Consider the following 22539-nt stretch of genomic DNA (forward strand, 5'->3'; position numbering starts at 1 on the left):
TAGTAGAGGAAATCTTACATAGACTTAATCAGTTTGACACTCAATAATAGGAATTGCTTTTATTAACAAATCAACCCACGGAGCTGAATGCGCTATCCACGAGGCAGCAAATACTTTGGTTAGCAGCAGTGGCAATGTAGCGGTATTAAAGCAGCACACAGAAGGGAGCTAGCTCATTCAACAAGTGCAACAAGCGTTGAATTACACAAGTGCCTGTATGACCTTTTACATTCAAATAAAGTGCCTGCCCTCACTCATGCAGAGATCGTCCTGCAGGGACAGGGTCATGATAATGGGGTTTAATGGAGTGAGCTCGCTGTTTTCTCTTTCCCTGTGAAGGGAAAAGTAAGACTAGAGCTGGTCAAAACTCCTCTGTGATACTTTCCACAAACTCTACCCCTTCCCCCGCCCCAGCAGCTCTACCTAACTTACTCGGGCTTCATGTTTCCGAGTATCAAATCTCTGATTGTTTTACATGTCAACAATCAAGGGTGTGATCTTGCCAACTGCCTGTATGGGCACATGCAGCTCCCACTGACTTCATTCAGCCTGCAGGCATCTCGCTGCAGGAGCAGGGGCACAGATGTGTACAGCGTTCCAGCACAGACCTAGGCAACCTGTAGATTTCTGTAGACATTTGATAATAGCTAATGGACCTAATTCTCTAGTGTGCACTGGCCTAGCTCCACTCAAGTGATTACAAGAGGGCAGGTTACACCAGATGAGGAGCTCACCCAGGGCTTCCAATCTGGAGTCAAGTTTCCAGTGATTTACAATAACCAGGGGAATCTCAGTGATAAATCACTGAACGCTGGTGGCTAGAGCTGACTACCAATTTAGGTATTTTTCTGTATACTCAGAAACGTGACCATTCACATTAGTGTGTCAAAGGGCTAGTCTACACTTACCAGCCGGGTCGACGCGGTGAGTTCGACTTCTCGGAGTTCGAACTATCGCGTCTAATCTGGACGCGATAGGTCGAACTCCGGAAGCGCCGGGGTCGACTTCGGTACTCCACCACTGCAAAAGGCGGTGGCGGAGTCGACCTTGGAGCCGCGGACTTCGATTCTGCGGCGTCTGGACGGGTGAGTAGTTCGAACTAGGGTACTTCGAATTCAGCTACGCTATTCATGTAGCTGAACTTGCGTACCTTAGTTCGACCCCCGCTCTTAGTGTAGACCTGCCCTTAGACTCAGTATATCTGCTATGATAGACCCTGGAGGCTAAAGTCTCCTAAATCAACATCAAGATGTCCCTTTTTCAGTTTAGCATCAAAGCTTTAGCTTTTATGAACAAATCCATTTTTCCATCTTCTATAGTTAAGGGTTTACATAGCTTTGAACTAACTGAAGGCTTAAGATTGGTCACAGCCAGCGCCAAAAATTAGCGCTAATAAAGTAAGCTTGTATGGGACAAGAAAATCTATGCAGTAAATGAAGAACCTTACTGTTTTCTCCAGCTGCCTTGTGTGCAGGTTGCCTTCCATTGAGTGCTGGATCATATTTACAAATGCAACCCAACTCTGACAATAAAGGCAAGTTTAAAGGCACTCTTAGACACGATCTGGTGGCTTGCTTTTTGTAGCAAGCCCCAGGCTCATAAGAGGGACAGATCCTCAGCTGTTATAAAATTGGCACAGCTTCATGGCGCTCACCAGAATAACTGATACGGATCTACAGCTGCTGAGGAGTTGTTCCACTAGGCCGATAGTAGGTTTGCCCATTATGGAGGGAAATTAGCAGTTCCACTTGGCGGTTCCAGGAGCATTTTAAGACAACCTCTTACAGACCAATGAAGCCACAGGGCCCATTATTCAGCAGGTCTCCTCTCCAGAAGCTCTGGAATGCTGTAGCACAGGTGCCGCACTCCTGTGTATGGCAGCAGACGCTTGGGAATTAGTGATGGCACGATGAGCTAAGCCAGTAAAGGCCTGCGCCAAAGCCCGCTGACGTTAATGCGAGTCTTCAGGGAGCGTTGGCAGCTGGCAGGATGTACAAGTTGCTAGTTCTGCTGTGGAGGCCAGCTAGCAAGATAAACAGAGACCATGTGCCCTAAGGCTAACTCCATGCCCCACAGAAGGGGGACCACGGGGAAGAGGGAATCCTGCAGCACAGGACTCCCTATACAGCAGGCCAGAAGAATGCATGGATGTGTGTATGGAGGGGATGGGACACAGTGGAATGCCTTCCCCCCACCAGTCAGTCTCCACACCTTGGTTGGGCAGAGCAGCTGTTTTCTTCAGCTTGCTGAGTTGCTTTGGGCCGGGGCTGGAGACTGAGCACTGGACTAGGGAGCAAAGGGGGCAGACCTATGCACATAAAACCCCTTGAGTTAGTCTGCCATTTCCTGGATCCCCTTGTGTACTGGTTTGACCATTGGGAGTTCTACGCTGTAGAGACTGATATTCCCAGCATATAGAGTTACTGCCCTTCAATTGCACGTCTGGGAAGGCTGCCGTTCTAACAGCCACCCCCTTTCTTGGGCCCACGCTCTAGCACATGCCTACTGAATTCCCAGCGCTATAATTCTCAGCCATCAAATTGTGGCTTCACCCACAGAAATTAAACTCAGGATAAAGTTTCATTAAACGTTGGAAAGATTTTTCACGAAAGCCAAAGCAGAAGGGATCCGATTGGAGCCCCCATATCACTACACAAACCATTCCCATTTTATACTCCAGATGAGGCTTTCAGACACAAGCCATGAAGTTCTCTTTGGCTGAGATTCTGAAAGGAGCCAAGAGAGTATGGTGAAATTTAATGGGAGTGGCACACCTCACTAACATTGGATTTTCAAAGGAGCCTATTCCTCGATCCTCACCATGGTTGCTAAAAAAATCCCTGATTTTCAAACATGTTGAGCACCCAGCATCTCCAACTGAAGTCAGACGGAGCTGCTGCATGCCCAGAACATTTGAAAATCAGGTTATCTATTAAGACACTTAAATATGGACATAGGAACCTACAGGCAGATGGCTATTTTCAGAAGTCTTGGCCTTGTAGGTGGGCATCTTCTAGGAGCATCTGACCACTTATCTGAGCTCTGAACTAGTCAGTGTCTGCTTTTCCAGGAGCCATACAACAGACACAGATATTCTGGTTCTGGGTGATCTAGTGAGGACACACTCTCACAGATCACAGGGTGGGCAAATCAACTTTAATACCTGCAGGTGGAAGACACAGCAAAGGACCTAAAACATATGGGCTTTGTCCATTTAAAATAAAGTCTCCGGAAAGTTACATTCTGAAAATCATTGCCACAGTTAGCATATGACAAGTCCCTGTGTAATCACCGAAGGAGTCCGATTGGTGGATCAAGCTAATGATTCATTCTTATTCAAGCCAAAAGGAAATTACTGTAAACATCACATTCGCTAAGTGCGCAGCTTTCCTGATACATCACCAGAACATGGCCCTGATTACGCATGGGTATTACAGCATGCGCCTCATTTTCAGCATATGCCTTGATCAACAGGACCACGAACATGCTGAAGTACCTGGCTGAGCCACGGCCTAACCAGAGACAAGCGTGGCCCATGGGAACAGTAAATCTACTCCGTTTTCTTTTTCTTTACAATCCTACCGCATTTCTTACAGCAAAACAAGCAGCACCTGACAGCAATGAAAACAGCAGCTGCTGCACAGATGAGCAAGAATGCCAGGACGTCCAGGCAGTGATACTGGTACCAGGTGAGCTCATGAGCTGCTGGTCTCAAGTGCTTTGCCCCTTTGTGGCGCATGACAAATTCGATCCAGAAGACAGCTCGGTCCAGAGGCTTTATGGGCTGGTCGTGGTGAATCTCGGATAACCTCACTGCATTTTCTTTATAGCTGAAGAAATGGGGGGAAAACCAAAACAAGTGGTGGTTATTCTGAAACAGCGCTTTCCCCAACAAAGCTACAGTATGGGGCACCTTGCAAGCAAAGGGATCTCTGACCAACTCCCTGCTCCAAACTACAGGGTCAGGTCAATGTAAGCTGCGGAAGCATCTTCACTTAAATTTGGCGCTCACCGACGTAGGTGCCTCTCTATGCCAACTGAGTAACACCCACTCCCCGAGCGGTGTAGAGTCACGGTCGATGTCATTAGGTCCAAGCAGTGTCAGCGCAGACACTGCATTGCTTACGGTGACTGCTACCGGCTTTCAGGAGCCATCCCACAATGCCCCGCACTGACAATGCAGTCAATAGACGCGCTCCTGCTGAGGACGCACACTGCCGACACAAGGAGCCAAGCGTGTGCACACACAAGTGATTTAATAACTGCGGTGACTGCTGACATAAGTTAGATCAACTTAATTGTGGAGTGTAGGCATGGCCTCGGTCAAGATGTAAAGTGAGTCGAAAAGATGAACTAGCCCCTTTTTCTATTACATAATGAGACTCCTTCAGAGGGTTTGCCACAAGACACTCCTAGCGTCCAGCTTTTTCTATTGTAATTTTCCCTTGCAAAAAATACTTCTGGGAAGATAATTTGCAGGGTTTTCCCTCCTGATCTGGTGTTTCGCAGCTTGAGACAGGTGGAATTCCCCCAGTGCCCTATGGACAGTGGTAGCAAGTTGGGAAGCTAAGATGCAGGGTCACAAACTAGCCAAGAAGGAATTTTGCCTGTCGTCGCATGTGTGCATTGGAAATGGGCTGGGTGACTTCATTCGAACTCACTGCAAGAAGGGAGCAGAAAACTACACAATCTCAGGGGCTGCTCCAAGGCCTTTTCAGAGGGATCTTTCCCAAAGAGATCACAAAATACAGTGTGAGAGAAATTGATTTCCGGTCCACCCCTTCCAGGAGCTGTTGCATGCACAGATAGAGACATGCTTAATGCAAGAATCTGTGAGGTTACCACTTGGTTTATGCTCAGATTGTTCAGCATTTTTGGTGACAGAGTTCCCAGAAGAGAGAGCCAGCTGGGTTTCTCGCCTCAGCAGCACTGGGTTTCAGTAAACTGACCCTGTCCCATTAGAGATACAAGGTAATAAAAGATACTACCTCGCCCACCTTGTCTCCTTAGTATCCTTGAACCAACACAGCTACCACAACCCTGTCCCATTAGGCAGAGACTGAACTCACCTGGAGTTGTTAATGACCATATCCAATGCATCGATTAAATCCTGGGTTTGCATTGTGTTAAAATCCAGCTCCACTGCCATCCCTTTCGCTTTCATGTGAGCAATGTTATCCGGCTGGTCAGCGAAGATGGGAATCCCAACCATGGGAATCCCATGGTAGATAGCTTCATAGATCCCATTGGTTCCACCGTGAGTAATAAAGGCTTTGGTCTTGGGGTGGCCTGGAATAGGAGGAGAGAAGCGTTTAGGAACGATGGGTACATAAATGCTCAGATTCCAGAGAAAAGGCAACAATTTTGTACTAACTAGGTAAATAATGGTTTGTTTGACAAGGGGCTAGTCATGATTACTCCACATTAGCATTAGAAACGGATAATGGTGTGTACATGCGCAAACGCCAGCCAATGGGGAAGTACCTTGCAAAACTTTACAAACTCTGCTATTGATCTCCGATTAAGGCTGACCCAGCAGGAAGTTATATTTCATTCACACCGATCCCTGCACAGGTTATGCTGCATGGGTGGAGCTGGAGAAGTAGGTCTCCTGGAGCCAGGCTGTCTCACATGTTCTGGGACTGGGACACAATCCTTATAGCTAGACGTAGGCAGGAGGGTTACGATGATGATAGATACAGAACCTCCCTAAAAACTACTTCCCCGAAGTGTGCTTTGGGATCTATCCCATCAGCTGGGCAACTCTCCAACTCACAGAAAGCTCGGCTCTCTAGAGCCAGGCTTCTAGCCAGACGACTGATTGCTCAGCTAGATTCCTGGCTCAGTGGCTTTGCTGACCTGGCAGTTAAAGGGCGGGTACCGTTTCAGAGAAGAGGGACCTCAGACCAAGTATTTTCAAATTGGTTAAAATTTTTGAAACTTTTGACTAATCCCTAGCGGATGGAAACAGAGATGTTACTCTCCTTCCCCCGTCCTTTCCTTCCCCTCTTTCTTTCCTTTCCTTCACCTCCTTCACTTCTTGCTCTTTTTACTCCCCGGTTCTCCCCTTATTTTTGTAAAAAGAAGATTCAATAGAATACAAATAAAAAGGGAAAGGCAGTGGCTGCCTTCTAGATACTGATGTTTAAATGCTACACACCAGTTACTGGGTCTGATTCACTCCCGTTTATCCCAGTGTAACTCCAGTTTTTGCACCACTTCTGCTCCCCTTCTTTGTGTTTACTCTAGTTTTTGTCACGGGAGCCACACACACTGATTCCAAGGGTAGTAGCACCAGGACAAAGCAATATTGTTCTCTCTGGTTTTATGGCAATGCTATTTCGGGCCATGCAGCTGAGAACAGCACTGGCTGGTTTCAGGACTTTAGACCCAAAGCTGCTACCCGGATAGAGCTTTACCGTCGCTCCCACTTGGCTCACTGCTTTCCTAACAGTCAGGTGTGCAGTTTACACCCCGCTGCCCCAGGAGAAGTCTCCCCACTTGGCCATACTGAGTCTCACTCAGGTTGTTGCCTGTTCCACTCTCTCCATAGCTCTGGTCCCCATCACGCTTGTCTAACTGATCCCACGTAGGCCAACAGCAACCTGGGACATGCACAGCTAGAAGAACACGTCTTCACTGCTGAAGCTGAACTGCTAAGGGCCAGGGCCACACAGGTATTCAGGCTTCTAACTTCCACTGTTATCAGGGAGAGTTAAGCACCTTAGTACCTTTTGTGAATCCTATCCTTGTTCTGCTACCGTCACCAGTGTAATTAAGGCTGAGTAAGCACCTCTCCCTAGATCACCAACACACTAAATACCCTGGCCTCCAAGTGACCTCAGGTGCTGCATTTGGCTAGGGGATGAGCTTGTGTGTGTATAATGGGCAATCTAGTCTCTTTTTGTCATAAATGAAATGAGTAAAGAGGGGAGGGAACACGCTTGTCAATACTGAGAAAAGCTCAACTAGGAACATTTCCAGCAGAGTCTTACCAAGCAGGTCATTCTGGGGTATCCAGTCATAAATCCTAGTGTTGGGTCCTAAAGTTTCTGGTTTCTTCCCTTTGTACCGCCAAAGAACCTGGAATGAAAACGTTTGAAGATACACGTGCTGTAGTTCAAGCTGCACCATCGCACTGCAGTGCAATCTGGGGCCCGAGCCAAAGCCCACTGACGTCTACTGGAGCCTTTCCATTGATTTCAGTGGGTTTAGATGAGGCCCTTGGTTAGCAAGGCTTCTTTTGAGCTGCTTGAGTTATTTACACGCACGTTTATAGTAAGGTATTATACTATTGATTAGATCTCCCACACAGCGCTTTGAGAGCAGTATCATTATCCCCATTGTACAGATGAGGAAACTGAGGCATGGGTGGGGACGTAACTTGTCCAAGGTCACCCAGCAGGCCAGTGGCCAAACCAGGAATGGAACCCAGTCCTGCTCTCTATCCACTAGTCCACACTGCCTCATTGTGACATGGGAACTCACCCCACATGGTTTTATTCAAGTGAGTCATATACAAGAAAAATACTATCAAGTTAATTTCTGTGACCACTCAGGACTCAACCCTGTTTCTTTGCAAGCCCCAAACCCAGTTACTTCAATTGAAGCTGCAGGAGAAGAAAAAAATAAAAAATCAGAGCACTTATATTGAGAGGAAGTAAAGAGCCTACCTTTAGGCAATGCAGTTTGAAAGCTGTGGCCTGAGGGAAGCAGGGATTTTACAGGAGTCCTGCTGATCTTGTTGGCAGGAAAGCAGTTCACTGACAATAACTGACCTTTTGTGGAATCTGGCTGAGGGCCAAGGCAACCATGTTACTTTTCTCCTCGGTTAAGTTGTAAATCATCGAGCCAAGAGAAAACACCACGATACCATGTTCTCCTGAACTCTGGACAAACTCTTCCATTTCCTGAAGAGAGACAAAAGCCTTTTAATGTTGGAAAGCAGCCACACCATCCAGTGCTATTGTGTTCTGTTCACAGCACACCTACGAAATAAAACCGAAATACTCTAACCTGAAAGTCTAAGGCTATGGCTACACTTACGGTTTGCAGCGCTGGTAGTTTGCAGCGCTGGTCATCCAGCTGTGCAGGGCCAGCGCTGCAGTGTGGCCACATTGGCAGCATTTCCAGCGCTGTACTGAGAGGTGCATTGTGGGCAGCTATCCCACAGAGCACCTCATCCCGTTTTGGCGCCGTTTTGGCGCTGAGTATTGTGAGAAGGGGAAGGAAGTGTGTGGGTCATTCCGCTTCCTGTTCCAACGCCCCGTGGTGCATCGCTTCACTTCCCAGCAGTCACACTTTCGCCGTCCACGTTTCTTGCCATTTGTGAGTGGAGCACGCTGTGAAATGGAGCCTGAGCTGCTGAGGAATTTGCTGCTGACTGTCGCCAGCACATCACGTTTGGCAGTTGAGCTATTCCTTCAGCTCCAAAGTGACAGTGAGGATTCCGATGATGATATGGATTTGCCTAAAGCGGGTGACATGAAATTGCTTGTGGCGGTAACAGAAATGCTCAGCACCGTGGAACGCCGCTTTTGGGCTCGTGAGACAAGCAGTGAGTGGTGGGATCACATTGTCATGGAAGTCTGGGATGACGAGCAGTGGCTGCAGAACTTTCGTATGAGAAAAGCCACTTTCATGGGACTGTGTGCTGAACTCGCCCCCACTCTGCGGCGCAAGGACACAAGATTGAGAGCTGCCCTGACGGTGGAAAAGCGGGTGGCTATTGCAATATGGAAGCTGGCAACTCCAGACAGCTACCGGTCAGTCGGGAACCAGTTTGGGGTGGGAAAGTCGACCGTTGGAATCATGTTGATGCAAGTTTGCAGGGCCATTAATCGCATCCTGCTGAGGAGAACCGTGACTGTGGGGAACGTGCAGGACATTGTGGATGGCTTTTCAGAAATGGGTTTCCCTAACTGTGGAGGGGCAATAGATGGGACGCATATTCCTATTCTGGCACCACCCCACCTAGCCTACGAGTACATTAATCGCAAGGGGTATTTCTCTATGGTTCTCCAGGCGCTTGTGGATCACCGTGGGCGTTTCATTGATATTTACACAGGCTGGCCTGGAAAAGTGCATGATGCACGCATCTTTCGGAACAGTGGCCTGTTCAGGAAGATGCAGGAAGGTACATTTTTCCCAGACCGAAAGATCACAGTAAGGGACGTTGAAATGCCCATTGTGATCCTTGGGGACCCCGCTTACCCATTAATGCCTTGGCTCATGAAACCATATACAGGGAAGCTGAACAGGAGCCAGGACCGTTTCAACTACAGGCTGAGCCGATGCCGAATGACTGTGGAGTGTGCTTTTGGCCGTTTAAAAGCTCGCTGGAGATGTCTATATGGGAAGCTAGACTTGGGGAAAAGCAGCATCCCTGCGGTTATATCCGCGTGCTGTACCCTCCATAATATTTGTGAAGGGAAGGGTGAAGCATTCAGCAAGGCATGGACCAACGAGGTGCAAGTCCTGGAGGCTGAATTTGCACAGCCAGACAGCAGGGCTACTAGAGACACCCACCACAGGGCAACAAGGATTAGGGATGCCTTGAGGGAGAAATTTGAGGCTGAAAGCCAACAGTAATGTTTTTTTGCCTTGACCAGGAGTGACGTGCACTGGTTACAGTGCTTTTAAGTGCCTGTGTTTTCCTTGATGTTTGTTACCTGTGTTTTCATTGGGGTTTGTTATCTTTCACTTTATGCAATAATAAAAACTGATTCATAATCAAAGAAATCATTTATTTAAAAAAAAGGAAGTACACGGGCAGGGGGGTTGGTTGTTGAACTGTACATTCATAGTTTTTCATATGTACTGCCAGGAGTGCTGTGCACCTCAGGATTGTACTGTTGCATGGTGATGGGGGTTGAGTGCAGAGGGTAAGGGTCGTAGTTCTCTGGGCTCATAGGTGACCGTACAGGTGTCGGGGGCAGCTGGTGATGGTGTAGGTAAGAACCTGGATGCTGGCGAACGGGACTTGGAGCTGACATTGGTGCATAGGGGAAAGAGGTTTGGGAGGGTGGTGGTTTGGCACGGTAGTGCTCTGCCTGCATTGCTACCATTGACTGCATACAGTCTGTTTGGCGCGCAATGAGGTTTATAAGCTGCCTCGTGGTTTTCTTCAGCGTCAACGCCTTTCTCCTGCTTTCTGTTTGCCTCCAGTGATGCATCTTTTCTCTCCATTCCTGCGCATTTTTATTCTCTGTTGCACACTGGTTCATAACTGCCTTCACCAGTTCTTCTTTGCTCTTGTTCGGTTTCCTCCTCAGGTTTTGCAGCTTTCTTTCAGTCACTGATAAGACTGGCCCAGGACTACTCAAGGTCACTGTAAAAATGCAGCAAATGATACATTTTAAGAGAGCTTCCATTGTGTATAATCTGAAGTTATTTTAAAGTCTCACAAGCATTCCTCACACATTTCAGCAACTGCTAGAGAATTCACAGCCTCCCAGAAATGGTAATGGTAATTAACCCTGGGGTTTCCTTCCGCGGTGTGCTCGAGCAGGGTGCTGCTGCTTTGTTAAATGCAGCACCTCCATCTCCCTCAGGAATTAACCCCGGGGTTTCCTTCCGCGGTGTGCTCGAGCAGGGTGCTGCTGCTTTGTTAAACGCAGCACCTCCATCTCCCTCAGGAATTAACCCTGGGGTTTCCTTCCGCGGTGTGCTCGAGCAGGGTGCTGCTGCTTTGTTAAACGCAGCACCTCCATCTCCCTCAGGAATTAACCCTGGGGTTTCCTTCCGCGGTGTGCTCGAGCAGGGTGCTGCTGCTTTGTTAAACGCAGCACCTCCATCTCCCTCAGGAATTAACCCCGGGGTTTCCTTCCGCGGTGTGCTCGAGCAGGGTGCTGCTGCTTTGTTAAATGCAGCACCTCCATCTCCCTCAGGAATTAACCCTGGGGTTTCCTTCCACGGTGTGCTCGAGCAGGGTGCTGCTGCTTTGTTAAACGCAGCACCTCCATCTCCCTCAGGAATTAACCCCGGGGTTTCCTTCCGCGGTGTGCTCGAGCAGGGTGCTGCTGCTTTGTTAAACGCAGCACCTCCATCTCCCTCAGGAATTAACCCCGGGGTTTCCTTCCGCGGTGTGCTCGAGCAGGGTGCTGCTGCTTTGTTAAAAGCAGCACCTCCATCTCCCTCAGGAATTAACCCTGGGGTTTCCTTCCGCGGTGTGCTCGAGCAGGGTGCTTCTTGCTTCATGGCTAGGCTGCCTGTTTCGGGGCTTTGTTAACCCTGGGGTTCCTGGGGTTCCTGCCTGCCGCGCTATGCAGTTGGGGAAACCAGCACTGAAACACTCCCTCCATTTCCCACAGGAGTTAATACTGGAAGATATCTCCCTTCTGCGGGTTACCAAAGAAGCAAGGGAGGGTCTCCTACAACAATGCGGATTCCGCCCGGGTCCTTATGCAGCGTGCCTCTGTGCAAGCATGGTTCCCCCACCCCTCCTGGAACAGTGGCGCGGACGCGTTAGCCTGAATGGGACAGGGACCACAATGGCTCTCCCTTTAAACTTGGTCACGCAAATTGCCTATGCTCTTGCAGAAACTTTTGAAGAGATTACAGAGGCAGATTACTGCGACGTGATAGACCACATCAATGGGATATTACATGTCTAGGCATGCAGGCATGCAGCCATACCATCCCCCCTCCTCTCCCAAAACCTTTGCATTGCAATAAAAGCTGCTTACCTGGGACCTGCTCCTGTGATTCTTCTGCACCAAGTTCCAGGGGCTGTGACTGGCTAGCTTCCTCCTGGCTTGAGAAGAGCTCCTGACTGCATGCCTCCTGGGACTCCGGGGTGTCTTCCCCCACCACAGTAGCCTCACTGTATGCCTCCCCCTCCCCCTCCTCTACCGGCTCTGAACTGTCCATCGTGGTCCTTGGATTTACAGAGGGGTCACCCCCATAAATCGCATCCAGCTCCTTGTAAAACCGGCAGGTCGTGGGGGCACTGCCGGATCTGCGGTTTCCCTCGCGTGCTTTGCAATAGGCACTCCGCAGCTCCTTTACTTTTACCCTGCACTGCACCGCGTCACGCTCATGGCCCCTTTCCATCATGGCTCTCGATACCTGGGCAAAGGTATCATAATTCTTACGGCTAGAGCGCAGCTGTGCCTGCACAGATTCCTCCCCCCAAACACTGATGAGGTCCATCAGCTCGCCATTGCTCCATGCTGGGGCTCGTTTGCCACGTGGAGGCATGGTCACCTGTAAAGATTCACTGATTGCACTCCATACCTGGCTGAGCAAACAGGAAGGGGATTTTTAAAATTCCCGGGGCATTTAAAGGGCGGGTCACCTGAGGCCAGGGAAGTAGAGTCTGACCTGATGAGCAGAGTGGCTGAACAGGCATTCTGGGATACATCCTTATACCCTGGAGGCCAATCACAGCACTGGTGTGTGGCCACACTTGATGACCAGCGCTGCAGCACCAGCGCTGGAATCCTTATTCCCCATGCCGAGAGGGGTGTTCGGCCAGCGCTGCAGCCAGGGAGTTGCAGCGCTGGAAGTGCCTTGCAGGTGTGGCCACTTACTAATTGCAGCGCTGGTGGAGGCTTTCCAGCGCTGCAAATCGCCAGTGTAGCCATACCCTAAGCGTAACACTGTTTTTTCCCTTAGACTCCAGAAATCTCTCACACAACCACCAAACCCAGAGCCGCACCTCAGGAAAAGAGGCACAACTCAATTCACCATGCCCTAGGCTGGTTCTTTTGCGGACTGACTGCTGATCTCCGCTTCCCTACAGGGTAGTCTGCAAACAGGAGCAGAAAACCCCTTAAAATGACACGCTATCCCTTTAAATTCTAACCCACTTTTCAAGGCACTGCATAGTGAACTAGGTGAAAGGTACTCAGTAGAAATACACATGGGAAGAGACATATTAATGTAAAAACAAAGCTTATCAAAGAGAAGGCTAAAATGTTATTTGATCATGGTCTCTAAGCTCCTACATGGGGAAATTTCTTACAGCAGAGGGTTCTTGAATCTAGCTGACACAGGTATAATGAGCCAATGGCTAGCTTTTAAAAAAGGCGATTGCATGGGCAGCTGGTTTAACAAAGCTTTCATCGTCATCGTTTATTAGCTGTTCAGCCCAGGCACATGCCTGGCGCCGAGCAGTTCAATCTGTCCATCATTCCTATCTGACTCAGGCGACGTCTACGCTACACACCACTTTCGTCGGCGCGAAAGGGCTCTGGCAGGGGGGGAGGCAGCAAGGAAAGCCTCTGTCCCTGCTGCCTTTTCCCGCTGCCAGAGCCTTTCCCTGTGGAGGGAGGGACCCTTTCCCTGATGCTTCCCCCCGCCAAAGGCTCCAGCGGCCAGATGTGATGCTGCTAAAAACAGCAATACAGAGGTGGGTGGCACAGCTTGGGTGAGTAGAGAGCCATGGGATGAGGGGTGTACTCGGGTATTTTTTAAGCTGAGCACTGGATTCACCACTGCTGTGCCTTAATGACCCTCTCCCCCATAAAGATCCACAGGTGGGTCCTACACAGGGTCCTACCTCATCCAGTGCACTAAATACCTCAACCACAACTATGGGGTGGAGCCAGATAATAGCTACACTCTCGAATGAACTCACCCAGGAAAACGATAACAGACAAAAACACCCTGTCACCTGTGGGTGAGCATTTTTCACAGAACGATCGCTCCATATCGGAGCTCTCAGGCCTCATCCTCAAAGGAAACCTGCCCAGCACTTTCAAATGCCGAGCCTGGGAGCTTAAATTCACGACTCTGCTAGAGACTAAAAATCATGGACTGAACAGAGACACTGGATTTATGGCTTATTACAACCACCTGTAACCCCCTAAATGACACCCCCCCACAGGTGCTTTCCCCCCTGCCCCTTCCTTTCCTCCTAGCAGGGCCGGCTCTAGGTTTTTTGCCGCCCCAAGCAAAAACATTTTTGGCTGCCCTCCATCCCAGCCCTGGGCTCTCACTCCCTGCCCCCACCAGTGCCCTCCTCCAACCACACCCCCTGCCGCCCCAGCCCTGGGCTCTCTCTCCCCCCCCCCGCACCCCCTGCCGCCCCAGCCCTGGGCTCTCTCTCCCCCTCACCCGCACCCCCTGCCGCCCCAGCCCTGGGCTCTCTCTCCCCCTCACCCCCTGCCGCCCCAGCCCTGGGCTCTCTCTCCCCTCACCCGCACCCCCTGCCGCCCCAGCCCTGGGCTCTCTCTCCCCCCCCCCGCACCCCCTGCCGCCCCAGCCCTGGGCTCTCTCTCCCCCTCACCCGCACCCCCTGCCGCCCCAGCCCTGGGCTCTCTCTCCCCCCTCACCCGCACCCCCTGCCGCCCCAGCCCTGGGCTCTCTCTCCCCCCTCACCCGCACCCCCTGCCGCCCCAGCCCTGGGCTCTCTCTCCCCCCTCACCCCTGCCGCCCCAGCCCTGGGCTCTCTCTCCCCCGCACCCGCACCCCCGGCCGCCGCCCCAGCCCTGGGCTCTCTCTCCCCCCCTCACCCGCACCCCCTGCCGCCCCAGCCCTGGGCTCTCTCTCCCCCCTCACCCCCTGCCGCCCCAGCCCTGGGCTCTCTCTCCCCCTCACCCGCACCCCCTGCCGCCCCAGCCCTGGGCTCTCTCTCCCCCCTCACCCGCACCCCCTGCCGCCCCAGCCCTGGGCTCTCTCTCCCCCCTCACCCGCACCCCCTGCCGCCCCAGCCCTGGGCTCTCTCTCCCCCTCACCCGCACCCCCTGCCGCCCCAGCCCTGGGCTCTCTCTCCCCCTCACCCGCACCCCCTGCCGCCCCAGCCCTGGGCTCTCTCTCCCCCCTCACCCCCTGCCGCCCCAGCCCTGGGCTCTCTCTCCCCCTCACCCGCACCCCATGCCGCCCCAGCCCTGGGCTCTCTCTCCCCCCCTCACCCGCACCCCTGCCGCCCCAGGCCTGGGCTCTCTCTCCCCCTCACCCGCACCCCCTGCCGCCCCAGCCCTGGGCTCTCTCTCCCCCTCACCCGCACCCCCTGCCGCCCCAGCCCTGGGCTCTCTCTCCCCCTCACCCGCACCCCCTGCTGCCCCAGCCCTGGGCTCTCTCTCCCCCTCACCCGCACCCCCTGCCGCCCCAGGGCTGGGCTCCCCCCCACCAGTGCTGACTCCGCCCGCTCCCCCCTCGCCTCCAGCCGGTCCGGCGCTGGCAGGGTCGGGGTAAGCAGCGGAGTCCCTCCAGCCAGGGCTCCCGTCTCCAGGACTGGCTGGGACCCGGGAGGGCAGAGCCAGGGGAGCACCCCAGCAGGGGGCTGAGGAGCCGGGGCAGGGCAGCTCCAGAGGGAGCGGGATGCGGGCCTCGCACGGCAGTGCCCCGCCCTCTATGGTTCTGCTGCTGCTTCTGGCCGCCGTGCTGCAGTCCCTGGGCGGCTCGGGCCACTTCGCCCAGCCCCAGCTGTGGCGCTGGGGGGTGGCCACCCTGCAGCACCTGCAGGCGGCTCCGTGTGCCCTGTGGGGCAGCCCCAAACTCGAGTGTCCCCCACTCAGAGCCTGCCTGGCCCAGCCACAAGGTGCGGGTGCTGCTCCCCACGGTGCAAACCGCAGCGGCCCCCAGCCGCCCCCACGCACGACGCGCTGCTGCTGCCAGGGTCGACTCTAGGCTTTTGCCGCCCAAAGTAAACAAAATAAATAAATAAAAAGGGGAGGCCGGAATGCCGCCCCTGAAAATGTGCCGCCTCAAGCACGTGCTTGGTTTGCTGGTGCCTAGAGCTGGCCCTGCACCCTATCACCGGAGAGATGTTAACAGGTCACTTCACTTCAAATGGTCACATGAAACGTGGTAGTTACTTGTGCTAAACAATCTGTTCCTCCTTGCATTTAGATATGACACTCTGTTTCCCAGACCTGAAGAAGAGCCGTGTGTGGCTGGAAAGTTTGTCTCTCTCGCTAATAGAAGTTGGTCCAATAAAATATATTACCTCACCCATCCTGTCCCCCCAGCAGGCAGAGAGGCGATTGACTACAGGCCAGCTCCTGAGCTGGTGTAAATCAGCACAGCTCTGAAACTGGCCCTGTATTTTCAATCAGCAACAGAGCATCATCCAACATTGCAGTGATGCGTAGCAGATTTCTCTTGCCCAAAGCTGACATTGTTCTCAGCGAGCTTCTCAGGATATGGCATACCCTGTATGTGGAAACCAGAGAAACAAACAGCCGTTGATCTGATGGGCAGATGACTAGACCAAGGGAGAGTATTAAGGTACCTCAGGTAAAGGCTTTGCAGGCTTGCAGTGGAGTCCCCCGACAAACTCAAAGTTAGGCAGGAAAGGGCGAGGGAATTCAAAGTCCCAGTACGTCCGGATCAGCCACATCTCTGCTTTGCCCATCGTTTCACACAGCGTCGTGGGCCTTCCTGCAAGCAAAAGATAGGGAGTTAAAATTAGCCGCAGGAGGGAGCATCTTGCTCATTGTCTATTGAAACATACCAGCCCTGCATCTGAGACCTGGCACTCCTGGACACTGTTCAGTGCAGTGTGGCCTAGTGAACAGAGCTGGGTCTCAGGAAACCTGGGTTTTATCACAGCTCTGCCACTGAGTTGTTGCATGGCCTTGGGCAGGTGACCTCAACTCTCTCTCCTCTCCCATCCTTCAGGCTGACACACTGCAGCTTCACTGATTTACCTTAAATTGGGTTTGTTCAAATGGTGCAACGGTGTCTCTGGACTTTCTTATAATCTGTTTTAGTCAGATCTACCAGTTGAACTGGTGCCTGTACACTTATGTATGTAAAGTGAATCAATAGCAGTGGCCACACAAAGTCACAGAGGTTTAACTAAACTGGTATAAAGTTACACCTTTAGCTGAATCGCTACAACTGTGTGTTTAGACCAGGCCTTAGATTGCAAACTCTTCAGGGCAGGGATTATGCGTTTGTCCAGGGCTTAGCACAGGGGACACTCTAGCTGCTACTCTCAGATAAAGAATAGGAAACTTTGTCTACAGTCTCAATCAGGCTGATCACAGCTAGGAATTAAGATTGTCAATGATGCAGCCCCATGACCTGCCCTGTTCAGAGCTGAAGTGCTGACTAACAGGATTTCATACCCACGTGACACCATGATACAGTCAACTTTGATCATGACACAGGTTAGTTAGTATGCAGTGTTGTTGTAGCTGTGTCGGTCCCAGGATATTAGAGAGACAAGGTGGGTGAAGTCACCACTTTTATTGGACAAACTTCTATTGGTGAGAGAGACAAGCTTTTGAGCTACACAGATCTTTCCTTCAGGCCTGGTCTACACTACACGGTTAGGTCAATGTAAGCTGCCTTGCGTCAACCTAATGCCTCTGTACGCCGAGTTAGTAACACCATCCCCACAGGCAGCCCACAGGGCATCCCCGCCCTGAGCGACTGATCTCTGCTGAGCACAACCTAACTGGAGAAGGGGAGCGGTGGGGAGGCAGAGAAGACTCTGCAAGAACCAAATCCTGTCCCGGGTGACTGGTTGTTCTGCTAAAGGAGCCAAGAAGTTCAACAGCAGTCCCAGCAAACTGCTCCCCTGCTGGACAGCTGATAATCATATAGGCGTTTGCTCTCCTCTCTGCATAGACACAGTTTGGAAAACAGTCCATAGCCGACAACACTATATAAAGACCTCCCAAATCATCAGGCTACAGCACGTCTGTGCTTTGCTGGGCCAAGCGTTCTATTGGGCTTGCAGTGCTTACCCACATCTTTAAAGTGTGTTGGGCTGTACAGATAAAGCACTACAGACACATACATCATTGTTAGTAGCCTTATCTTTTTCAGATGGGTTAACGAAGGCCCGGCGTGGGTCAGGGGCTTGGTTGGGAGGGCCACAGGCCTAGGGCTTAGGGTATTGGCTGCCTTCTGTCTGATACTTCATTTGCTCTGATCATTGATCACTTTTTCCTGATGTTGAGAGGGAAGGCCGGCTGTGCTGCACACACCTCGCCGGTGCAGGCCTCAAGCCTGCGCATACAACTTTACTCCAGGAAGTTGTCTCAATGCGCATAAATTTCAAAAGCTCCCATCTCACAGGGCTCTAGAGCCAGAGCCCAAACACCTACACTGCAGTTAAACAGCCCCACAGCCCGCCTGAGCCCAGATCAGCCGGCATGGAACAGCTGCGGGGTTTCAACTGCAGTGTAGACATACCCTAAGTGTCTTAGGGGTAGATTTTCAAAGGTATTTAAGTGCCTACAGATGCCGTAGGTGGCAGTGTGGAATTTATAGATGTGCCGAGGCAGGTTAGGTGTTTAGCTCCCATTGAAACTCAAAGGGACAAACTCACAGAGGCACTTTTGTAAATCCCGCTAGGAGCCTAAATTCCCTTTGGCAGTCGGTTCCTTGGTCACTTTCAAAAATGGGACTTCAATGTGCTTGAAAATGTTGCCTATTGACTGCACTAGAACTAGCACATGAGCCTGCAAAGATGATGACCAAGTCTTCAGGCTGCTCTCTGAAAGCCGCGGTCTCACCTCTCATGGCCATTACAAAACTCAAGCACGTACGAGCAAGAAAACCGGCATTTAAGATCACACCTCTTACATTGCCCATATAATAAACATCATTTTTATAATATACAAGGTAATTAAGATCTCAGCACAATCTGGCCCCAATTCCGGAAAGCACATAAACACCTGCTTAGATCCCATTGACTTCAAGTTAAAGCACATGCTTAGGCACCCTTCTTGAGTAGGGATACTTTACTGAATTGGGGGCTTCACTTTGACCCTGGGCCTCATTTAGATACTTCCCAGGGAGATGAGACTAAGACTGCAAAGGTGGTTAATTGGAGATCAGTGGTAAAGCTTAGCTCCTGTTTATTAAAAAGGGAGCGGGACTGTGCCCACATTCAGGGCATGTTTGGCTCACACTTGAGGCTTTGTGAATACAAGTTTCTACAAAACCTAGGACATTAAATTTCATTTAAAATGTAAACAACTTATCCTTAAGGAATCCTCCGTGGTCCCTGCAGGACTGTGCTCACATGGGAAAATGAGGAAGTGAAATGTATTCGAAACTTTTATAAAACTAATTGTCCCAACTCAGAGAAATGCAAAAATTGATCAAACAGTGAAAAGAAAATTACATCTAAAATTTCGTTCAATGTTTATATCTGGCTTTGGAGGTGAAAGTGCTCAGTCCTCTTGAAAAAGAAGACCACTTAGGGACCTAAATTCAGTTCCTAACTTGAGGCCCCTAATTTTTAAAGTCTTGGCCTGGGCAAAAAAGCTATGTCTGTCCAGTCGCTGTCTCACCTAAGACATCACTGTAATACTGAGTCCATTCATCCACCCAGAAATGCAGGAAAAACACATCATGGTAAATATAAAGCAGCAAGTTTGTCATCTTCTCTGTGAAGGACATCCTGTCCGTCAGTCCCCCCGTGCTGGCAGGTACGTAAGAAGGAGGGGCTGGAAGCCCCCCACACAACCGCTCCGCTGTGTTCCCTTCAGAGAACCGGAAAGTATAGACAAAAGGGATTTCAAGCAACTCTGCTATCAGCTCACCGCCCGGAGAAAGAGGGTCTGAGATTAGCACATCAAACCCCGCTTGCCGGAGCTTTGCTATCAGCCTGGGGTTCAGCACCACACTGTCACAGGTCTGCTTGAACATCTTGATAGAGACTTCCATGAATTCTTTCATTTTCAACATGAGCTTCCAGTAGGACAGATGGGGAAGCTCGTACATCCACAGGTGCAGGAAGTCCTCCAACAGGGCCGCCTTTGTCTCCTTGGTAAAGGGCACCGGCAGGACCTCAAAGTCAAATGGGGAAGAGGACTCATTGTGATCGATGAGCAAATTTGCTGAAGGCACCAGCACAGTCACATCGTGGCCCCGAAGGGAGAGTTCCTCCAGCACCCGTTTTATGTTGAGCCAGTGACTGGCATCGGTGGGCCAGACCAGCACCTTCCCACAGGATCCTGAGCCCCAGCAGCTCATGTGAACCCACAGCACCAGCAAAAGCCACTTCAACATCCTGGCTGCACCTCTCACTGGAGCTAAGTTCAGTTCCAAAGTCCACAGTGTAAACACTTCTAAGCACAGCCCACAAAGACTGGATCTTGAACGTCGCAATCTTCATATAAGGTCATTTCAGTGCAAAATTACCATATGTGGGTGGGGACAGGCTCAGCAAGTACAAACTCTGTTGTGGATCACCTAGGATTCTCCTACAGGAGAAGGCACTGCTACCTCTGCAGGACAACTGTTGTAATGCAATGTGTGGAGAAGGTGGCTGTGGATGCAGCTGAGGCCTCTTTCCAAGGAGGAGAGCGCGATCCATCCTTGGGTGATAGCGCATGGATCACTATATTATCTTCCCACAGGAAACTCTGCATCACCCTTACCGTCTAGCCTGCCCTACTCACGGATCACTGGGGCACAATCAGAGCCAGAGCTTGTTGCATTCAATGCCCAGCGCGATACTGCTAGTGCATACAGGTCACAGAGCAGCCATCACACACTCACAGCCTCGAACATGAGCATCTGTTCTTATCAGTCAGAGGGAAGTTGGTTAGGAACCAGACCTCTCTGCTTAGCGTTCTCTTCAGCAACTCGGGGAATGCCATTATTGGATCAATCAATTAACCTTTGGGAGTTGAAAGGCGAAACCCTCCTTCTGGTGAAGTTTCCATTCTCAGAGCAGGTAGCTGGCAAACACCCGGCTTCCTCGTTACCTTGCCTGTGGGCAAATGCTGTGTCTGTGGTGTGTTCTCAGAACTAGTCCCATCCCACAAACTCACACAGATTTAACTACCTCTATGACGATGCCAACAAATAACTCGGCTCTGGCACGGTTTATGCATGTGACAAACTGAAACTGCTACTTGTCTACACAGGCACCTTTTACTTCAGCTACTTGTTTGCAGTGAATATTTGCTTTACCTGAGCCACATCTTTAAAGGAAATGTCCACATAATGAATTTGTAAGACACCTTTTCTTGGCATTTATTGTTAAATGTCTGGTCTTCCCCAACTCCTCCAGCTGGCTCATCCATGGGCAAGTTCCAAATTGGCCAGTGTTTTCTTTGGTCTCCGCTAATTAATGGAATACCTTCTGGTCTATGCAGGGGCGGCTCTAGGAATTTGGCCGCCCCAAGCACGGCGGCATGCTGCAGGGGGCGCGCTGCCGGTCACCGGTCCCGTGGCTCCGGGGGACCTCTTGCAGATGAGCCTGCGGAGGTTCCGCTGGTCCCGCGCCTCCGGTGGAGCATCCGCAGGCATGCCTGCGGGAGGTCCACCCGAGCCGCGGGACCAGCGGACCTTCCGCAGTCATACCTGGGGGTGGTCCACCGGAGCCGCGGGACCAGCGGACCCTCCGCAGTCATGCCTGCGGGAGGTCCGCTGGTCCCGCGGCTTCGGTGGACCTCCCGCAGGCATGACTGCGGAAGGTCCGCCGGAGCCATCTGCTGCCCTCCCGGCAAAATGCTGCCCCAAGCGCGCGCTTGGCGCGCTGGGGTCTGAAGCCGGCCCTGTGTCTATGGCAGTCAGGCAATCTGACTTACTGATCTGATCTGTCTTACTATTGCAGACTGGGTGTGTTGCAACTCCAGACTGTCCAGACTCTTTGTCGTTGCCACTCCAATAGAGATTTCACCTCTGCCTGCAAGTCGTCCCTCAGGCTATTCTGGGAAGACTCCAGATGCTGCTTTCATTCCTTTTGCAAAGTCTCCAATTGTTTTAGGTCTTGTTATACTTCCTTTTGTCCAGCTTCAATTTCTCTGAGCACTTCCATTATTTGTTCCATCATTTGTTCCACAGGTCTCTCTGTGAAGCAATCCTGTTTACTTGTAAAGAGTGCACCAAGTCCGGTTTCCTTCCACACAGGAGGAATCAGACAGCAGGAGGCAGTGTCTTCCAGCCAGCACGCTGCTCAAAAAGCTCCCTATAGAAGCTTTTTCCCCCCGTAAGGGCCGTTCTCCCAGTCCCAGTGCTTGTTCAGCTGTCTCCTTGGCTTTCTGTTCCTTTTCTCCTAGCTTCTCCGGTATGTTAATCTGCTTCTCTGACGCAATCCAATCCAATCAATCCCCTGCCCCCAGGCTGTTATCAGATCACAGAGGAACGCTGTGGGTCACATGACAACTCCTACTCCAGCCTCCCACGTGACTTTGTTCTGGGCAGAGGACGCCCCTAACTGGTTCAGCTATCTGGTTCCATGAAGAAGTTTGTCTATTTATTTATTTTTTACATTTATCTGGAATGAGGGGCACTGATACACCCACCAGTTTCAATAAGGTTTAACCCAACCTATGACTGTATTTATCTGACCAGGACATCACAATGTTTAATGTATTTGTCCTGACAACACCCCTGTGAGGTAATGCACTGCTAGCATCCCCATATACAGATAGGGAACTGAGGCACAGAGAGATGGAGGCCTTATCTAAACAGGTTCTTTATGTGTTTGTTTGTTTTTAACCAGTACAACTATTTCCATCAAGGTATGTTTGGGGGTTTTTAAAAAAAACCAAAATAGCTATACCAGTATAATCGCTAGCGAGGACTTCGTGATGTTGGCTGAAACATGCCTTAGGGCTTGGCTACACTGGAGAGTTGCAGCTCTGGTGGAGGCTTTACAGCGCTGCAACTCAC

General features: G+C 51.1%; 1 protein-coding gene across 8 annotated transcripts in view; it reads right to left on the reverse strand.

Annotated features, from left to right (window-relative positions):
- Positions 1-3134: 3134 nt before the first annotated feature.
- LOC123371283 (UDP-glucuronosyltransferase 2A2-like) overlaps positions 3135-22539 on the reverse strand; it is a 38862-nt gene continuing 19457 nt past the window's right edge. For 7 of the 8 annotated variants that reach the window (XM_045018695.1, XM_045018698.1, XM_045018701.1 and 4 more), the window contains 5 exons: positions 16181-16329; positions 7779-7910; positions 6996-7083; positions 5070-5289; positions 3135-3830 (listed from right to left, as the gene is read on the reverse strand). In XM_045018695.1, the coding sequence (XP_044874630.1) occupies positions 3551-3830; positions 5070-5289; positions 6996-7083; positions 7779-7910; positions 16181-16329 (869 nt within the window). In that variant the 3' untranslated portion in view covers positions 3135-3550. Of the gene's footprint in view, positions 3831-5069; positions 5290-6995; positions 7084-7778; positions 7911-16180; positions 16330-19202; positions 19855-22539 lie in introns of all 8 variants that reach the window. The other variant, XM_045018700.1, reaches the window with a different exon arrangement.

Source organism: Mauremys mutica, chromosome 5 (genome assembly GCF_020497125.1).
Source record: "Mauremys mutica isolate MM-2020 ecotype Southern chromosome 5, ASM2049712v1, whole genome shotgun sequence".
Lineage (NCBI taxonomy): Eukaryota > Metazoa > Chordata > Testudines > Geoemydidae > Mauremys > Mauremys mutica.